Below are 19,817 nucleotides of genomic sequence, written 5' to 3' on the forward strand. Positions count from 1 at the left end.
TTTCCTTTCACTAGCTTGGAAGCTTCCTGAGAGCCACTGGTTCTTGTTCACTGCTTTATCTACCAGTTAAGTTTCTATCTCTTCAGCTGTGGAATTGGGGTTAAGAATGCCCACTTTACTTGGTTATTGCAAAGATGATATGAAAGAAAATATTGAAAGTAGTACAGTGGCCAGTGTTAAGCAGGTGCCCATTATGTGTTTTTGAATGAATGAAATAGAAATTTCCCATTACTTCAAATGGAACGTCCCCCCTTTTGTTTTTCTAATTTAACATTTTATTTTTCATTTATTTTTATTTACTTATGATTATCACAGTCAAGTCAGTTAACACATCTGTCACCTCATCTCATTACCATTTGTTTTTATTTTTGTGGTGGGAACACTGAAGATCTATTCTCTTAGCGGATTTAAGTGTACAATACAGCGTTGTTAACTGTAGTCACCATGCTGTACATTAGATCCGCAGAACTAATTCATCTTAAAACTGAAAGTTTGTACTCTTTGACCAACTTCTTCCCAATTCTTCCAGCCCTCAGCCCTTAGCAACCACCATTTTACTTTCCCCTTTTATTTTAAATTAGTAAAGATTAATTTTGTATTTTTAAACAAAATTTGAAACAAAAGTTTCAAAAACAACTTTTCCTTAAAAACTCATGGATCTCCATGCTTTAATTTAGCTTCAGGTCCTTCTATATCAAACTATCTTCCCAGGCTCACTTCCTACCAGTTTTTCAGATATTCTGTGCTACTGCCAGACAGGTCGCAGTATCAATTTCAGCAAGGCTTGCCCAGCATCGCTGATGTGCTAGGCATTTGTTTTTCAGGTCTTGCTGTGGTGTAAGTGTTTGTCTCCTCCAAAACTCATGTTGAAATTTAATCCCCAGTGTGGTAGCATTGAGAAGTGGGGCCTTTAAGAGGTGATTGGGTCATGGGGGCTCTGCCCTCATGAATGGATTGATTCATTCTTAGATTAATAGATTAGTGGGTTAATGAATAAATGGGTTGTCATGGGAGTGGGCTGGTGACTTTATGAGAAGAAGAAAAGAGACCTGAGCTGGCATAATTAGCAATTTTGTCAGGGTCCCCAGCAGCCCCTCAAACTTAAGACTTCTCAACCATAAATGTCTCAGACTCCATACATCTAAGAAATAATTTTTTCTTTATCAATTACCCAGTTTTAGGTATTATGTTATGAGCCACAGAAAATAGACTAACACAGGCCCACACTGTTATCTGCAATTCTGAAATCCCCAAAGCTCTGAAAGCAAAATATTTCTCAAATGTTTTGGTACAAACTCATCTGGTGGCAAAACCTGACCTGAACTGATGTGAGGCTGTTTCTAATCTTCATTTTATGTGATATGAATATTCACATCTGGCTATAGAATTAACATGTTTGCTTATAAAGTGCTCACTAATATCGTGGATATTTATATGGGTCACTGTGAAAGTTTTGAGAAAGACTGTGTTATAGGTCATTATTTCATTTCCAAGAAACACAGTTGACAGTATCTTTTCTGATCAACCCATTCAAGTTTCGACGTGCTTGGCTTATCAGTGTTGCTGGGCGGGCTTCATTAGTTTCCAATCATGCAGATTTTACATTTCTTGATTTTTGTGTTTCTCAAAACTTTTCATAATGATTCATACCACATTACCTTTATAAAATCTAAAAAGTTATGCAACACAGCTGACCCCAAGAATCACACAGCAGGGACTGTGGACCAGCATCCTGGAGTGAGCTCAGGACTTAAAATGGGATGAGGCAAGTTTGCATTCTCCTCTTGCAGTGATACCTTGCATAACTCTGGGCATGTCCTGCCACCTTCATCTTCAGATTCTATGCTTATGAGATGGAACCTTTCCTGTCTCAGAAACCACATGACTGAGTTTAGTAGAAATATGTGTTAACAGTAAATAGACTCTGAATGAGATCTGGGGATTATCCCCTTTGAGGAAAGTTTATGAATTTTCCTACAGAAATGTATTGGCAATTCTTTGCCTTTCTCACTAGCTGATTTTTTTCGTTTTGAGCGAGGTTCCATAGAAAGAGGGCTCTTTGACTATTGCTGTACCTTGGCTTTCTGTAGCACCCTTCCTTGGTTGGTGGTTACAATGGATGGGCTCCTCTTCCTCAGCTCAGCAACACAGTTGACTGGAAGAGCTTGCTCTGGAGCATTATTCTGGGCTTTATTTGTAGTGTCCTGTTGATGGCAAGAAATAGTTACATAGGTGAGGTCTGGTGCTGGCTGCCTGCAGTCAGAATCCTGTCCTCAAAAGAACAAGGAAACTTTACAATAGAAGGTACTAAGTAAACATGACGTTACTGAACAAGGTGAGAGGAAGAAGATACTTGAGGGTCTTGGGATAAAGATAACGGCAATTAAAATTACTGAACACTCACTATGCACCAGGCATCGTGTGAGTCAGCTTATTTAGCTTTTCAACAAGCCCACGAAGTAGGTACTATTACTAGTCATCCCATTTTACAGGTGAGGAAATGGGGAAGGTCAAGTTGCTATGCAAGGTCATGTAGCCAAAAATTGGGAGAACCAGGATTCCTGCCCCACAACCCTACTCAGCTTCTTTCCTGTATTCCTTCTCATTTCCAACCCTATCTTTATTCCTTACATTTTCCAGACAATTGCTTGGTACCTAACTGGATGTAGGATATAGGGGTGTTTTTTTTTTTTTTTTATAAGTTTTGCTCTGCTTCGTCATTGTTGAGGATGGATGTAGTTTCTTAAGCATGCCATCATAACAGCTAAGCCTGCAAGGAATTTAGAAAGGATTTCTCTTTATCTCCAAAGGGCATCAAAAGGATTAAAAGTGGAGAGAAAAATGCTCTGGAATGGGAACATCAGGGCCTTCTGGAGAAAGCAGCTGGGATGAATGAATCAGTTCTAGCTCATCCACCAGCCCTTTGTCAGGTTGGGAAGTTGTTTTGTCCCTGGCCCTCATGTTCTTCATCTGCGAAATGACGCTGAGAACATCCCATGGAGGGGCAGGCAGTGTGACTGGGGACAACTACAATGATGCATCTCCCACTGAGAAGTCACACTTGTTAGACAAGTTATTTCATCTCTTTGAGTCTCAACTTCCTTACCTGAAAGCGGACAAAACTTACTCATTTGACAAGTGTTTATTGCATTCTTACTATCTTTCAGACCGTATAAAAGGCTAGGGATTTAATGATAAACAAAACAGACATAATCCAATTCTTAATACAATCTAGCGGGAGACAGAACATTGGACAAGTAAGGACACAAATATATATACACACACATACATACAAATTGTGGTTACATGCTATGAGGAATTTAGACCAGTGGTTCCCAACTGGGGCCAATTTTGCTCTCCCAGGGGACATTTCTAGCAATTTCTAGAAATGTTTTTGGTTGTCATAACTGGAGGTAAGGTGCTACTGGGAACCAATGGGTTAGAGGCTAGGAATGCTGCTAAACATCCTTAGAACAGAACCCCATTAAGAAAAAATTATTGGCCCAGCATGTAAGTAGTGTTGAGGTTGAGAAACCCTGATATAGATGAGGTTAGGGAAATTTCCTCTCAGAAGGTCCCACTAAAGGTGAGAGTACCTTCCTTGCAGGGTTGCTGAACCTCAGTTTCCTTGTCTGTCAATACTACGTGAAGATTGTGTGAGGTTAAGATGCTGTACTGGCCTATGGTACATGGTACATGGTACATGGTCCATGGTACATGGATTAACCCATGTTTGTTATTCAGCATATGATAGCTATTATTTAATGTCATGACCAATAACCCCAGGGCCATTTCTAAGATCACTTTCAGTATAAAAGCAAACTGTGGTGCTGCTGTGGAGAGAACAACAGCCCAGAGAACTGAGGCAACTTGCTTTAGGAGTCCTCTTGCTAGCTCTGACACCAGTGGCAGGTCCCCCCTGCATTTTTGTACCTTAGTTTTCTCATCTGTAAATAAGCATTACCTCTGCCCCAAAAGAATGGTCAGGATGGAGAGATCTGTGGTGTGTGAAGGGATAAGGGAGCAGCTTCCCTCATTGTAGAAGGCAGTGGACTCACCCCACTCTTGTTCTTACAGCCCACAGAGAGCCCCAGGGCCGGACCGCCTGCCAGGGACTGCTGCAAGCGCTCCTTCACAGCCACCAGCCTCAGCTCCAGGTCAATCCGGCGCTCTTCCTTTGCCCGACATTGTGCGTCCAGGGTGGCAACCGCTTCCTCCAGAGCCTTTAACTTTGCTCCTGAGTCCACAGACACTGATAAGAAACAGCAGAACCTGGCCTGAAGCATGAGGGAGTCTGGCATGGCCTCAGGCCTCTGTCTACCTCTCACAGAGGGCCTTTCCAGCCCCTCAGTCCTGGCCAAGAGACAGACTTTGGGCCTGAGGTTCCAGCTCCATGCTGGGTAGTGTGGTCTTTACCTGCTTGGTACCCATTTCTCTATCTTTTGGAAGTAGTGCCCTGATTTCTCATTGGGAGACTACTTTTCCCTTCTCATTCCATATAGTTTGGATGAGGCTGACCTCATGCTTAGTTCAAGGGTTTGGCATATAACTTACTTAGGCATGGTTCATGGTCACAACTCATCTTCTGGTCACAGTGAGAGTATTAGGGATCAAGCAACGTTAGACCATCAGAGTGAAACTTGGAGTAGCTGAGAGGACTGGGTGAGGGCAGGAGCGATGCAGCCACTGTGCTACCACAAGGGGGAGGAGGAAACCAAAGTAGAGGAGGGCAGAAGCAGAAGGGGGAGAAATAAGCTTAGCTTCCTGGTGGCCTCTTTTAAGTCCCTGGACCTCATTATACATGTACCTCATTTTGCAATTTTCCAACATTTTTCTTCCTTTCATTTCTGTGCCAGTTTACCTTGGATTTCTGTTACTTGTAAACAAGAGTCATAACCCAGGGCTTTATACAGAGCAGAGTTTCCAGTAAGATTTTGTTGCATATTCAGTTTAATCCAACAAACTTATATTAGTATCTTTTTAGTGCTAAGTGTTGGGTCTTACCAGGCTTAAAAGTTAGTTCCATTTTTTTGTCCTGAGGGAGACTGCACTGAAAGGTTTTTCAATAACGCTGAATTCCTTAGATTGATTTGTTCAGTAAATATGTACTGAGTACTTACTATGCTGTGTATCAGGAACTGTCAGAGGCTAGTGAACGATGTATCAGTAAACAAGCAGGCAAAGAGCCTCACCCTTATGGAACTTATGTTCAGGTGGGTATGTGTGTGAAAAACAATACATACAAAATAATGAATATAATAATCTGGTATGTTACAAAGTGATAGTGCTGTAGAAAAAAAAATGAGCAGGACAAGGAGAGCAGTCAGCCCGCTCCATATCCTGGTTCTGACCTTTAGAGAATTCTTTTTTTTTTTTTTTTGAGACAGAGCCTCAAGCTGTCCCCCTGGGCAGAGTGCCGTGGCATTACAGCTCACAGCAACCTCCAACTCCTGGGCTCAAGGGAGTCTCCTGCCTCCGCCTCCCAAGTAGCTGGGACCACAGGCACCCGCCAGAACGCCCGGCTATTTTTTGGTTGCAGCCGTCATTGTTGTTTGGTGGGTCTGGGCTGGGGATTCGAACCCGCCACCTTAGGTGTACGTGGCTGGCGCCTTAGCCGGTTGAGCTATAGGTGCCGAGCCTAGAGAATTCTTTATATTGAAACCAAACTGCCTTCCTGTACTTGATTCTGGTTTTTTGCCACACAGTGTAAGTCTTGTTTTTAACCCAGAAGGAGGGTTTCAATGTAAGGCTCCTGGAGTCTGAGGCAATCTAGGGATGGGCTGCAGGAGCAGGCATATGAGCTCCTGCAAGTATCTCCAACACTGTTAACTGTGGTGTTTCTTCTTAGAAAAGGGTCCACAGACCCACCAGATTCTTACGAGGCTACGTGATCTCGGACATATTCTGTAAGGACAGGACTTCTGCTCCCTCCAGCAGGTGGAGAAACCTTAGGCTGAAAGTGGGGCAAACTGTAGTTGGAGAATTCAAAGGAAACACAGAAGAATATGGGGTGTGGAGGAGCCAGCGTAGGCAGGGCCTGCTGAGGTCCCTGAGTTCAAAACGAGGGCCCTAGGAAAGTGTCACTATCCATTATTCCCAGCACCTGGACCAATGTTTCCCACATACCTGTGAATGAAGGAAGTGGGGTGCAAAATGATCTCTCCTATTTCCTTGATTCTAAGCTGCACTTCTGTTTTTTACATTTCTAAAGTCAGGCTGCATCTTACTTCATTAGGTGTAAACATTACTATGATGCTTTTCATCCCCTTACTCTAAAGCAGCTACTAAATTAATGGCATTTCCTTTAATTTGGAATTACGGTGATGATGAAGAGAAGGAGGACGAGGAGGAAGGGGAGGAGAAGCCCACCGCTTCTGGGTAGGAAACCAGGTGCCTTGTGCAGAAGCGGTCCTCCTCTTACTGTGCCCAGGGCTGTGACACCCATTGGGTGCTCAGGACCACACCCACGTTAGGTACCTGGACTGCTCCGAATGGCTTCCTTCAGCTCCCTCTTCTCCTGCCGCAGTGCCATCAGCTCTGTCCGAATTGTCTCTTTCTCTTTCTCCAGCTTCTCTTTTTCTACCAGGTACCTCCGGGCATCCTCCTCAGCCCGGTTCTTGCCATATTTGTATTGATTGGCACCTGCAGAGATGTGGGGAAGGAAAAGGCCCTCAGTTCTGATCTTTAGTAAAGGTACTTGGGTGGCGTTAGCCGCTCTCTTGGCCTAAACTTCTCCATCTACCAAATGAGAATATTTAGGTCTAGTCCCTTAGATATATGTAGGAAATAAGGAGCAAAAGGAAGCCACAGAGCACAGGGCCTAGGAGCAAGGGCTTCGGGAGCACACGGACCAAGGCTTGTGTTCATTTTGCCCCTGACTGGTTGTGTGACAGCAGATATAAGTGAAGCATAGTGTTTTTGTGTCTTTCCCTCTAGACCTATTTGGCAATAAGGATATGGATAATTTTACCTCCTGGGTTGTGGTAAGGTTTAAATGAGATAATCAATGAAAAGTACTCAGTATAGGCTCGGCGCCTATGGCTCCGAGCCATAGGCTCAAGTGGCTAGGGCGCCAGCCACATACACCTAAGGTGGCAGGTTCGAATTCCCAGCCCGGGCCCACCAAACAACGATGGCTGCAACTAAAAAATGGCCGGGCGTTGTGGCGGGCGCCTGTGATCCCAGCTTGGGAGGCTGAGGCAGGAAACTCACTTGAGCCCAGGAGTTGGAGGTTTGCTATGAGCTGTGATGCCATGGCACTCTACCCAGGGGGACAGCTTGAGGCCCCGTCTCAAAAAAAAAAAAAAAAAAAAGTACTCAGTATAGTACCTGGCAAATAAGTGCTTAGTAAATTTTTGATAATTATGATCATATTATAAAATGAATTTTGTGACATATAATGCACTTTGGTTTTCAAAGGGCATACTTTTGTCTGGGCACAATGACCTAAGCCTGTAATCCTAGCATTGTGGGAGGCCAAGGTGGGTGGATTGCCTGAGCTCAGGAGTTCCAGACCAGTCTAAGCAAGAGTGAGACCATGTCTCTACCAAAAATAGAAAAACTAGCCAGGTGGTGTGGTGGGCACCTGTAGTACCAGCTACTTGGGAGGCTGAGGCAAGAGGATTGTTTGAGCCCAAGAGTTTGAGGTTGCTGTGAACTATTAGCTAGTGCCATGGCACTCTAGCATGGGTGAAACAGTGAGACTTTGTCTCAATTAAAAAAAAAAAAAAGATGGATACCTGTGAACCAGGAAACGGGCCCTCACCAGACACTAAATCTGCTGCCACCTTGATTTTGGACTTCCCAGACTCTTCTAAACTATAAGAAATAAATTTCTGTTGTTTATGTAGTAAGTCAGTATTTGTGGTATTTTGTTATAGTAGCCTGAATAAACTAAGACACCTTCCTTTTTGTGTTCTTCAGTTTCTCCACCTGAAAAGCCACATCAGTGATTTTCCACTGTGTTTTCTGACTGCCCTGCAAGGAACCCTCTGGCTTCACAGGGATGGCCAACAGGCCACTCTCTGGGAAAGGGGAGGCTAAGTGGGCCTCAACCACAGTATCTCTACTTGTTATCACCCTCTACCCCCACCCCAGTCACTGGGACTACAGGTGTGTGCCACCCTACCTAGCTAATTGAAATTTTTTTAAATTTTTGAGACAGAGTCTCTGTGTTTCCCCTCCTGGTCTCAAACTATTGGCCTCAAGCAGTCCTGCTGCAGTCTCCTGAGTACCTATGAAAAGGCATGAGCCACCACGCCCAGCAGTATCTCCACTTTTATATTTGTTCTACAAACTGGAATTTCACATAAGATTTGATTTGAAGGAAGGATCAGCTTTTTTTTTTGTCTTTGTTGTTAGGGTTTTTTTTTTCACATTTGTTGATTTCTTTAATCTTACATGCTCTGAATTTCTAGCACCAATGACAGTAGAACATAAAGAATGTTACCCAGCAAGCAACCCTCTGTTTAGAGAGGAAACTCAGACCCAGAGAGGACAAATGACTTTTTCCAAAGTTATACAGTAATTTAGTGGTCAAGGGAGGAATGGAATACAGATTTCCTGACCCCTAGAAAGGAATTATCTAGTGAAATGAAGTTATGATATAAAACAGCATTTAAAAATATTAATAGATCTTTAGAAAGCAAAGAACAGAACTTGACTTTGTTCAGATGCTGGGAATTAGAGATGTAAAGCAACAAAGGAAAAACCCTTGGGAGGCGCTACCCTACAGGAAGCTGGCTTGCTAGGAAAGACAAATCACACAGGAGCAGAGATTAGTGCTGGAAATTAAACAGGACTTTCTTTTTTTTTTTTTTTTGAGACAGAGCCTCAAGCTAATTCCCCTGGGTAGAGTGCCGTGGCATTACAGCTCACAGCAACCTCCAACTCCTGGGCTCAAGCGAGTCTCCCGCCTCCGCCTCCCAAGTAGCTGGGACCACAGGCGCCCGCCACAACGCCCGGCCATTTTTTGGTTGCAGCCATCATTGTTGTTTTGGCGGGATCGGGCTGGGGATTCGAACCCGCCACCTTAGGTGTACGTGGCTGGCGCCTTAGCCGGTTGAGCTATAGGCGCCGAGCCAAACAGGACTTTCAACAGCATTGTCTGGCATACTTAGTCATTACTGTACAATGTGGCAATCAGGCAATTCACAGATCCCCCCTGGGTGCTAGGCAGAGCTAGGGCTGGGACACAGAGGGGAGCCGGCTCCAGGGATTTTGGAGGGGTTTAGTTCTCCTTTTCCCCAAATCAGAAATGACAAATTGTTAGCCTCTGAAATGGATACAACTTGTAAACAATTTCTCTTTCTACTTGGCTTCATTTGGTGTTCAGTTTTTTAAAAAGTAGGTGCTGATTTGTAAAAAATAAGTAGATTTCACAAAAGATCTAGATTTCGGTCCTCTTTTGAATAATTGGCAAATCTGTCATGGGGGGAGTGGCACTGCTATGCAGGGACCGTTGGCTCTGGCTGAGCAGAAGTGACCCCTACAGCTGGGACCTGAGTTTACCCCCCCCCACCCCCGCCCAATCCCTGTCATATTCCCTTTAAGGCCAATGCTTGTGCCATTATTTTTCTTAGGGTATTTTCTTGCATCTTACTTCAGTCATTTATTTACCCACCTGACCCCTGGAGGAAACTGATTTTGCCACCCCCTCCTCCTTCCTTCTCTTGCCCCCTGCTCAGCAGGGCAGGCCCACAGAAAACTCACTGGAGGCATGGCGCTTGACTTTGACCTGCGGGTCCATGCGGTGGGACTTCTCACTGCAGGAGGAAGCATGGCGTTTCACCTGGGCCCCCGTGGGACGCTCGGGCTCCTCGTCCTGGGTGGGAGATAGAGGAAGATGGTTAAGTGCAGGCAGGCTCAGATGCCTCAATGCAGGGGGAGTGCAGGGGTGTGTTCTGGTCCTCACTCAGTGTGAGCACTCTGCTCTGAAACCTTGGCCTTCATAACTGTTGTGTGGCACTCAACAGTTTATAGAACACGTTCACTAGAAGTGTATCATTCAAATCTTGTCCCTTCCTGCGGGGGAGGGGGGTTGGGGGCCGTAGCAGAAGGCAAAGTCATGGCTGAGATCCGTCAATGCTGGAAGCGACAGAACTTAATAAACTGGCTATACATTCATGCATGAAGAATATATGAGGAACACTCAAAATCTAGTCAAAACTCAGGAAATCATGGGTAGATATGATAATATATAGTAAAATAAAAATAATATTGTAAAATAAAAACAATGTTGTTTACAACAGTACTATTTACTCTTGGACCTTCTAATGTCCAGATGCTGTGCTTAATTTTTTTTTACACAAAGTATTTCATTTAACTCTTGGAATAGTTCTAGCAGGTACGTTTTATCATATCCATTTGGAGCGAGGAAGTGAGGACCAGGGAAGTGAGGACCAGAGAACTGAGGCCTGAGGTCACTGAGCCTCGGCCCTGAGTCTGACTCCAACATTTATGTCCTTAAGTGCTAAGGGGGTCTTGCTACTAAACTCTGCAACTAAGAAAAACCTCAAGCTGCAACTACTGGTTCTTCTGAGTCTGAAGAAAGACCATATGAACAGAAGGATGGCTGGAGAAGTTTCTAGAAAAGGGATCTTAGAGGTTGAGAACTCAGACTGTCATCCAGCACTGTCCAAGGCAGGGGTGTTGGCTGGCAGATAAGTGGTAGCCTCAGGAACATACTTCCCTCTCTCTCCCCTAGCTATGCTGCCTAATCCACCCCCAGCATCTGATCAGAGTGTGGCTCCCCTCTGGCTTTCTGAGGAAGTGGATGGCACAGGGTAGGCTGCTGCGAGCATTCCAGGTCATGTGGCTACAGAAACCTTCCCTATCCCTAAATGAATAAGTTGGCATCTCTGTGGTTTAGCAAGCCAGCAGGGAGACTGGTCAGGGAGCTGAAGCCCCGAGTGTGAATCTACCAGGTGAAAGCTTGTTGGGGCAGCCCCATCGTCAGCATCCACACTGGACACATGGGATCAACATCATCAGCTCACAGAACAGTAAAGAGAGGAGAGCCAGGTATCTTGCTCAGACTTGGAAACAATAGCTCACTGTTGGTAGTGCTTGGCAGTCTACAGAGCCCTTTCTTCCTCCTGACCTGGGCTCTCTCCATTGTATTACCCATCTTCCTGGGTCAGGGACTTCTTTTCTGAAATACCCTCTGAGATAAGGATGGGGCTCCACATCTAGCTGCTGCAATTACTTAATTAATTAATTTAGACAGAGTCTCACTGTGCCTTGGGTACAGTGCTGTGGCATCATCATAGCTCAAAGCAACCTCAAACTCTTGAGCTCAAGCAGTCCTCTTGCCTCAGCCTCCCAACTAGCTGGGACTACAGGCAACTGCCACAATGCCCGGCTAGTTTTTCCATTTTTAGTAGAGATGGGGTCTTGCTCTTGCTCAATCTGGTCTTGAACTGTAGCTGCTGCTAGTTAAATGAACATGATCTCTTTGAGGAAGAAGATAAAAGAGGCAGTGAGGGAGAGCTGATTAAGTGGCCTTTGCCGCATTCCTGGACATCCCCACGGGACTTACCAGCATCTTTTCATAAGGAACATCATCATAGACTCGGGGTTCAGGCCACTGATTCTGGCAGGATCTCGCATATCTAGCAAATGAAAGGTACAAACAATAGCAATGATGATGGTGACACTTTGCAGCCTGCAGCGCATCTCTGTCTATGCTCTCTTTGATTTTGGCAGCAGCTCTTAATGCAGGTTGGAAGATTAGTAATAGCAACATGGCAGGCAGCATCATGCCCCATGCTGTGCCAGGGCTTCACAGGTGGAACCACGGCAACTGGAAAGCAGGTAAATTATCACCACTATTCTGAGTCAGTAAACATAAGATGGCAACCAGCACAAGCCCTCACAAGTGGTGATGACAGAGCTGGGTCTTGAAACCAGCTCTTCTAATGCTGAATTTCATATACTGACTACATGCTCATGCTCAAGGGTATGAGGACCTAAGGTCCCATGGCATGAGAGCGGAGCCCAGGCCGCTACTCCAGGGCTTCTGTAGTTTTGTTCATTCCATCTACAGCTTGCCCCTAACCCTGGGCTATCTCCTGCAGCCAGGTCCCCGCTCCTTGCTGGGAGAGGGGGCACCCATTCTGGCTTCCCTGGGAAGCAGAGTCTGCCTCAGCTCTTCCTCCCTCTCCTCCCAGTGCAGAAGCTGGACTCAGCCTCTGAGACGAAGCTGAGACGAAGCTGAGACAGGAAGGGTCTTAGGCAGGAGCGACCCGTACAGGAAGGAGTTACGCCCAGCACTGACGATGCTGGTTAAGGTCTCCACGTCCACATAGTCATAGTGCAGTGCCTCCGGAGTGACCTTGGAGCCCGTCTCCACCAGCAGCAGCCCAAGCCAGCGGCCCATGTCTTCTGAGCAGCTTGCCTGAGGGAGAGGAGGTAAAGGGAGAGTTCATTTTGGTACTGTCAGGGATTCTGGCTACCTATTATGTCCCCAGTACTTAGGGATCAAAGAGGAGTAAGACTAGAACACACATCTGGAAATGTAAGGAGCTCCTTCCTTCCCTCCAGGTTTCTGTTCAAACACCGCTTCCTTGGAGCGGCCCTCCCTGACCACCTAAGGTAGCACTTTCTATCTGAAGCCTTCCCATTTGGATGCAAAATCAATATTTGGGTATTTTGTGATTGCTTTTCTTCTTTTATTTGAGATAAGAGTCTCACTCTGTTGCCCTGGGTAGAGCTGAGGCCTCACAGCTCACAGCAACCTCAAACTCTTGGGCTCAAGTGATCCTCTTGCCTGAACCTCCCAAGTAGCTGGGACTACAGGCACCCACCACAATGCCCAGCAAGTTTTTCTATTTTTAGTAGAGATGGGGTCTCCCTCTTGTTCAGGCTGATCTCGAACACTTGAACTCAAGCAATCGATCTGCCTAACCCTTCCAGAGGGCTAAGATTACAGGCACAAGCCATTGTGTCCAGACTATTTTCTGAATTTTAAAAAAAATATTTATTTTTTTTAAGAGGACTATTTCTCACATAACTCAATCAATTTCTTTTTGTAATTCTCAAGTAATTATAACAAAAGTACTGTATGTAGATAAAGCTCCAAAAAGTCACAGGTCAACTAAACACATACTATGTTAATTCTCATTTAAAGATTGTTAGCATAAAATAAAATTAGCCCACAAATGTTAAACAGCAATAAAATAAGCACACCTTTTGTTTGAAAGCTCCATCTTTAAGTTAAGGGAGTCAGAGACCTATCTCAAACTATCAAAAGTAAAAGCTACGGGAAGCTGAAGTAAAAGGATCCCTTGAGCCCAGGAGTTTGACACAGCAATGAGTTACGATCAGACCACTGCACCCTAGCCTGGTCGACAAAGTAAGGTTGTCTATTAAAAAAAAAATAAAGTGACTTACAGAGGTGATATTTCTTGAAATTTAAGAACTGAGAGAGGCAGAAAGTACTGGACAGAGAACAAAACCAAGAAGCTGGTCTTAGTTCTGGGACAGGACCGAGAGAACACCGACCCTGCCTAGAACCCTGGACAAAGCTTGTGGCTGCCCTGACTTCAGTTTCCTTATCTAAAACGGGTAAAGGTAGTTTTTTAAGTTTTCCAAGTTTTCCTCCAGTGTTAATATTTTAAATTCTAAATCACCAAAGAGTCACCAGTTGGAAGGGAGAGCCCATGTGTCCTGCATGACCTCAGAGAGGAGGGTGGGGGCCAGTGGGTAAGGAGGACAGTGACCCAGTGAAATGAAATCACATATTTTCCACCTATGTGTTCCACAAATATTCCTCAAGCCCACAGAATGTGTTGGACATCAAGCAGAGTCCTAGAAAAGCAAAAGTGTGTGGAACCAGCACGGTTACTGCCTTCATGGAGCTTAATGATTTTTGCTCCGTATGGGAGAAATCTTTCTAAAAAATGTTTGAGTTGCCTGATGGGAAGGGCAGGGGTTTGTCTGAGGAGGATGGTTCCAGAGGGGACTTACCTGGTGAGAAGCCTTTAGAGGGGATTCCATAATCAGACTGGGTTGGGCCAGACTAGGTGCTTTTCAGGCTTGGGATTTTAAGGTCAGGGAGAATAAACATATCTTGGTTCTGGGCTGCCAGATTTAGTAAATAAAAATACAGAATACTCTGCTAAATTTGAATTACAGGTAAACGATGAATAATATTTTAAGTATAGGTATGTCCCAAATATTGCGTGGGATATACCTGTATTAAAAATATTTGTTGTTTACCTAAAATTCAAATTTAAGTGTGCGTTCTGCGCGTTGTCTGGGAAGCCTACTTGGGTCCCTTGAGGGTGGTCTGGCTTGCTTTCCTTCCCCATCAGCCGGGTAGTGTAGGTAGCAAGCCCTCCCAAACCCAATACTATGGTATTGGGCCAGAGTCCCGTCACCAAGGACCGCGTGGACTGGCTCCTCTCACCTCCAGGATGGCCACCTCCTGCCGGTTGCGCAGGATCCTGAAGGCAAACGGGTGTCGGGGCCCGAAGCCGGGGGCCACCTCACAGCCTCGGAGGGCGATGGCATTCACGTGGGTCCGCAGGTCCGTGTGGTCCTTGTGGAAATACAGAGTGTTGCACTTCAGGCGGCACCAGCGTTCCTTCCATCCTTGGTTCACCAGCACGTTCAGGTAGCCTGGAGGAGGAACACCAGTGGCGTGACCTCCCTACAGCCCACCCAGGGACGCCCAAGGCCGGAGCGCAAAGCGGATTGCGCGACTCTCTACTCCCGCAACAGGGTGCCTGGACTATCTTTTCACTCCTGCTGGAGAGAAGAAGGCTGGGGCCCCCATCAGCTCACCCTCTCCCTGCCTGCGACCTTAGGCATTCTCATCTCTCTGTCCCTTTCCTAGTTGTGAAGTGGGGATCCTATCTGTGAAATCTGTACGTTGCTGGGAGGCCTTTGGACCACACCAAGCTTAATGAGAAGGACAGGAATTACTATTATATGTGACGTGTGAAAGACACAATTCTCTCTCTTGCCTTTTCTTCCCCGAAAATCACAACTGTTGCTGAAAAGACAGAAAAAAAAAATAGATGATGCTGACACCTGGTGGCAGCATGTGGTAACAAACTGATCCGCTTCTGGGTAGTCTGATGACCCACAGACTTAGAATTACCTCTAAACATTTGAGATTTAAATTTATTATTGTTACTTTTTATCACAACATGTTCTGATTCACTAATTACAAAATATTTCTTTGTTTTTTTTGACACACAGTCTTACTCTGTTGCCCTAGGTAGAGTGCCATAGCATCAGCCACCTCACAGCAACCTCCAACTCCTGGGCTTAAGTGTTCCTCCTGCCTGAGCCTCACAGTAGCTGGGACTAAAGGCACCCCCTATGACGCTGGCTACCTTTTCTTTCTTTCTTTCTTTCTTTTTTTTTTTTTAGACAGAGTCTCAAGCTGTTGCCCTTGAACACAACTCACAGCAACCTCAAACTCTTGGGCTTAAGTGATTCTCTTGCCTTAGCCTCCCAATAGGTGCCTGCCACAATGTCCGGCTATTTTTTTGTTGCTGTTGTCATTTTGTTTAGCTGGCCAGGGCTGGGTTTGAACCTGAAGTTTCGGTGCATGTGGCCAGCGCCATAACCACTGTGCTACAGGGGCAGAGCCTAATTTTTCTATTTTTGGTAGAGACAGAGGTCTCATTCTTGCTCAGGCTGGTCTTGAACTAGTGAGCTCAAGCAATCTACCCACCTTGGCCTCCCAGAGTGCTCGGATTATAGATGTGAGCACTGGCCCAATGGTCCACCGGCCCACCAAATATTTCTTTATAGCCATGTACTTTTGTAACAGTTTTTCAGGGTCAGTAGAGTATTACTGCATATCCAAAGTACATAACTTTCTATTGGATTCCAGTATATGCAACGCTGCATTTATGTGAGCAAAACAACATGTTTCTCCCCTTGCACTCATTTAACTCACACTTAATGCATTTATAATAAAAATTACTTTGATATTTTTATCCAAGAACTTTCCTTATAAGACTGGTTGTAACTTACACACTTGGCATGTTTTATGCCGGGAAATAAGATACTCTCCTCTTGTTATCGTGGAGGAAACTGAGCAAATGAACCCCAGTGATTTGGGCTAAGGTCAGAGGGAGCACAGTTGTATGGGGTTCCTTTTGCTAAGCTTCAGAGCCTCAGGAGAGAGAAGTCAGGAGAAGGCATGGATTGTTGGCAGAGTGAGAGTTAGCCATGCAGAGGACTGCATTCTCTTCCCTGCCCTGGGGCCAGGTGAATGAGGAATGGAAGTTCTCTTGGCTTTAGCCCAGGTGCCCACATCCACAGGGCCTGAACTCCCCTTCTCCCAGGCCCTGTACCCACCACAGCATGGAACCTCCTCCTCAGTGGAGGACGTCTGTAGGTCATCGGCCAGTGGCTTCTTCTTGGAGAAGCTGATGATTCGGGTGATCTTGCGGCCAGCAGCCCTGCTCATTGAGCCCTTCAGCTCGGCCAGGCTGCTCTTTTTGCCTTTTCCTGTGGGCAAAGAGATAGGTTGGGTGGTGGGGGAGCCCAAGGCCCCAGGCCTACCCATCCCTAGACCTTTCTGGTGGCCCCGCATACAGGGATAGGCCTACAGCTCCTGCTATGGCAGGCTGGGTCACTTTAGCCAGGTCTCTGAACAGTTAGCACCTGCTGTGCCACTATGTGCTTGTGGGCAAGGCCCCTCCCAGCCCTAGCATTCTCTAGCCTGAACCCCCAGAAGTTCCTACCGTGTTCACAGGCCTCCCGCCGGCCAAGAGTTGAACAGTTGTCGCCCATGCCCAGGCTGTCAGAATCTGAGGTTTGCTTCTCCTGGGACAGCCTCTGGGGAGGGACACACAGAGCCCCACATCAGAGAGCACTCTCAGAAGTACCATGTTGCTGGTTCACTCTCCCGCCAGCTACCCATGAATGTGATAATTTTTGTCAGCAACTATTGTGTGCCTCATACCATGCCACACATTGAGACAGATGCCTTAGGAATTCAGACTGTATTTGCAAGTGACAGGGAGCTGGGAAGGTGTTTAAGTGGGGCACTGGTATGATACAGCTTTGTGTAGGAAGTTCCCTCCAGTGGCATCGTGGGGATGGACAAGACTGGAGGTAACAGAGCCACTTAAAAAAGTGTTAATCTGATCACAGTGAGACTCAGAGCATGAACCAAGATGACAGTGAGGATGAAGGAAAGAGATGTGCTGGCAGACACACGTTCAAAACAGTCACAACAGGAGTCCACTATGATCCTAGATGGGGGTAGATGAGGACCCCCCCCCCCACGCAGTCTGTGTTAACAGCTTCATTGCCAGCCAAAACCAACTCTGGAACATTCATTCATTCAGTCATTTATATGAGATCAACTAAGTGCTTACTCGGTGCCATGGGAGATGGAGTGAGTAGTTAGACCAATCCAGGAAGAAATTATCACTCCCCTTACCACTTACTAGCTGTGGAAATGTGGAAAAATCCTGCCGTCTTCCCAAAGCTTGGTTTTCTCACCAAAATGACACCTACTTTGGAGGGCTGCCGGAAGGGACCAGGGAGCCCAGGTGAAATTATGAGGCTAACAGACTGTGTCATTTCTAACACTTGTGTGTTGTGCTGCCACCTTGCTCCAGGAAGCTGAACTGTTGTCAGTCAGACTTGGGCAGGATTAAAATGGCACGCACTCACTTCAGAAGGAAAAACTACAGAGCTCCGAGGGCCCTAAACCCTTCCTCCCTAGGTCCCCACACCAGGCTCAGGGATTCTTCTCCATAAGCACAGTACTAGGGGGCAGAAAGGGGAGGAAAGGCCATGTGCGCCCCTCAATTTCCAAAGAGATAGAAAAATGGCAACGGTCAGAAAGACAGTTAGAAGGTAAAGACCTGTCAAAAGGTCAAGAATCACCTCTGTAACTTGTGGAATGAAAATTATGGTTCTATTTGTTCTATAACAGTATACAGATGGCTTTTCATCGAGATAGACGGCAAGTACAACTCAATACTGTGAGCACGGTGGAATAAACTCAGCGACGATGACAACATTGCACTCACATAATCCCATGGAGAAACAGACCCACTCCCACTCTGCACCAGAAAGACCACCCTGAACATTTCAGTTGCCTTTCCCGGGACACTCAGCTACAAGAAAGCCAAGCTTGCCTCTTCTTCCTCTTTACAAGTCTTTCAAACTGCCCCACAGCTTGCACCTCCAACTGGGTGCACACACATATTCTCCTCTCTCTCTCTCATGCACACACCCTGACACCATCAATGTTTTCCTTCTGGCTCCACTAATAGCAAAGATGGGTGAGGATAGCATTGAACTTCTCCTCTAGCACCCACCTGGCATGAGAGTATCGCTTTCACTCCTAAAGACCCTGCCTGACCCCTTTGCTTCTGTGTCCCCTTCCCCCAGGCACCTCTGCCCCAGTGAAATCTTGCCCATGTTTTATTTATTTATATTTTTTTGAGATAGAGACTCACTCTGTCACCCTGGGTAGAATGCTGTGGCATCATCACAGCTCACAGCAACCTGAAACTCTTGGGCTTAATAGTTCCTCTTCCCTCAGCCTCCTGAGAAGCTTGGGACCACAGGCACCCACCAAGATGCCCAGCTAGTTCTTCCCTTCCCTTCCCTTCCCTCCCCTCCCCTCCACTCCCACTCCCTCCCCTCACCTCCCCTTCCTTCTCCTCCACTTTGAGGGATCTCACTCTTTCTCAGGCTGACCTTGAAATCCTGAGCTCAAGCAATCCACCTGCCTTGGCCTCCCAGAGTGCTAGAATTACAGGCGTGAGCCACCATGCCTGGCCCTTGCCCATGCTATGAGGTTCAACATGGATGCCTGTCTTCCTTAAGTACTCCAGTCCCTCTAGCCAGTGTGAGTCCCCATTTCTCTCACCAGCTCTCTAGGACCTAATAGGGCAGACAAGCTCCCTCTTCTCTCGGAGTTTAGCCACACTGGCCACTTTCAATCCTACGCTTCCTCCTACTCTGATGCCTGTTCCTCTGCTTGGAATGCCTTTGCCCTCCACCTCCTTGCTAACTTCATCCTTATCTGAAATGTGACTTCCTTGGGGAAGGTTCCCAGACACTGGACAGGAGCAAGCCTCTGACACCCTCTCAGGCTACCTGTACTTTCCCCTTCTTGGGCTTATGCAGCTTGACATTTAGAGGTCTGCACAATTACTTGATTTGTGTCCACTTGGGCCGGAAGTGCCAGGTCAGATCTGTGCCTGTCCGCCCTGCATCACAGTGCCCAGCATGGGGCCTGGGTGTACCAGGTGCTCACTAGGGGCTTGTGGGGCAGGCACTCCGGATGGCTGCCCTCAGAGTGGGCTTAAATCCTGGCCACGTTTCTTATCCTATGGGTGACTTTGGGTAAATCTCCTTGAGCTTCAGCTTTCTCCTCTGAAAATGTACCTACTCAAAGAGTTGTCACATAAATTATGACACCCTTGTTAATCAAGGTAAAGCATTTAGAGCAATGTTGGGCACACAATCATGGTCTATAAATGTTGGCCTTTATTATATCGTGCAAGACTCTCCCCCTGGGCGGCACCTGTGGCTCAAAGGAGTAGGTCACTGGCCCCATATGTCGGAGGTGGCAGACTTAAACCCAGCCCCAGCCAAAAAAAAAAAAGACCCTCCCCCAATACTGTAATGTCCCTAAAGGGAAGATTTGGTCTGAGGCTCTTTGTTACTCCCAGTACCTGGCAAAGTATAATCACCAGTACATGTCTGCCAGTGGTCTGGCCAACTGACTAATGACTCCTTCACTCCTTGTCTAATAGATAAATTTCAACCTACTTCTCATGGCACAGTTCAAGTGTGACCTCCTCTGGTCCTCCCTCCTCTGG

General features: G+C 46.2%; 1 protein-coding gene across 1 annotated transcript in view; it reads right to left on the reverse strand.

Moving 5' to 3' along the window:
* The window catches only part of AFAP1L1 (actin filament associated protein 1 like 1), a 62,980-nt gene that overhangs the window by 3,157 nt on the left and 40,006 nt on the right, over positions 1–19,817 (reverse strand). Inside the window, exons 10-18 of the mRNA XM_023514912.1 lie at positions 16,710–16,826; positions 16,321–16,473; positions 14,411–14,622; positions 12,252–12,397; positions 11,540–11,612; positions 9,712–9,823; positions 6,478–6,642; positions 4,059–4,252; positions 2,076–2,204 (exon numbers count right to left, since the gene is read on the reverse strand). Coding sequence (XP_023370680.1) covers positions 2,076–2,204; positions 4,059–4,252; positions 6,478–6,642; positions 9,712–9,823; positions 11,540–11,612; positions 12,252–12,397; positions 14,411–14,622; positions 16,321–16,473; positions 16,710–16,826 — 1,301 coding nt within the window. The remainder of the gene's footprint in view (positions 1–2,075; positions 2,205–4,058; positions 4,253–6,477; positions 6,643–9,711; positions 9,824–11,539; positions 11,613–12,251; positions 12,398–14,410; positions 14,623–16,320; positions 16,474–16,709; positions 16,827–19,817) is intronic.

Source organism: Otolemur garnettii, unplaced genomic scaffold (genome assembly GCF_000181295.1).
Source record: "Otolemur garnettii isolate 467f Iridium unplaced genomic scaffold, OtoGar3 scaffold00003, whole genome shotgun sequence".
NCBI classification, from domain to species: Eukaryota; Metazoa; Chordata; class Mammalia; order Primates; family Galagidae; genus Otolemur; species Otolemur garnettii.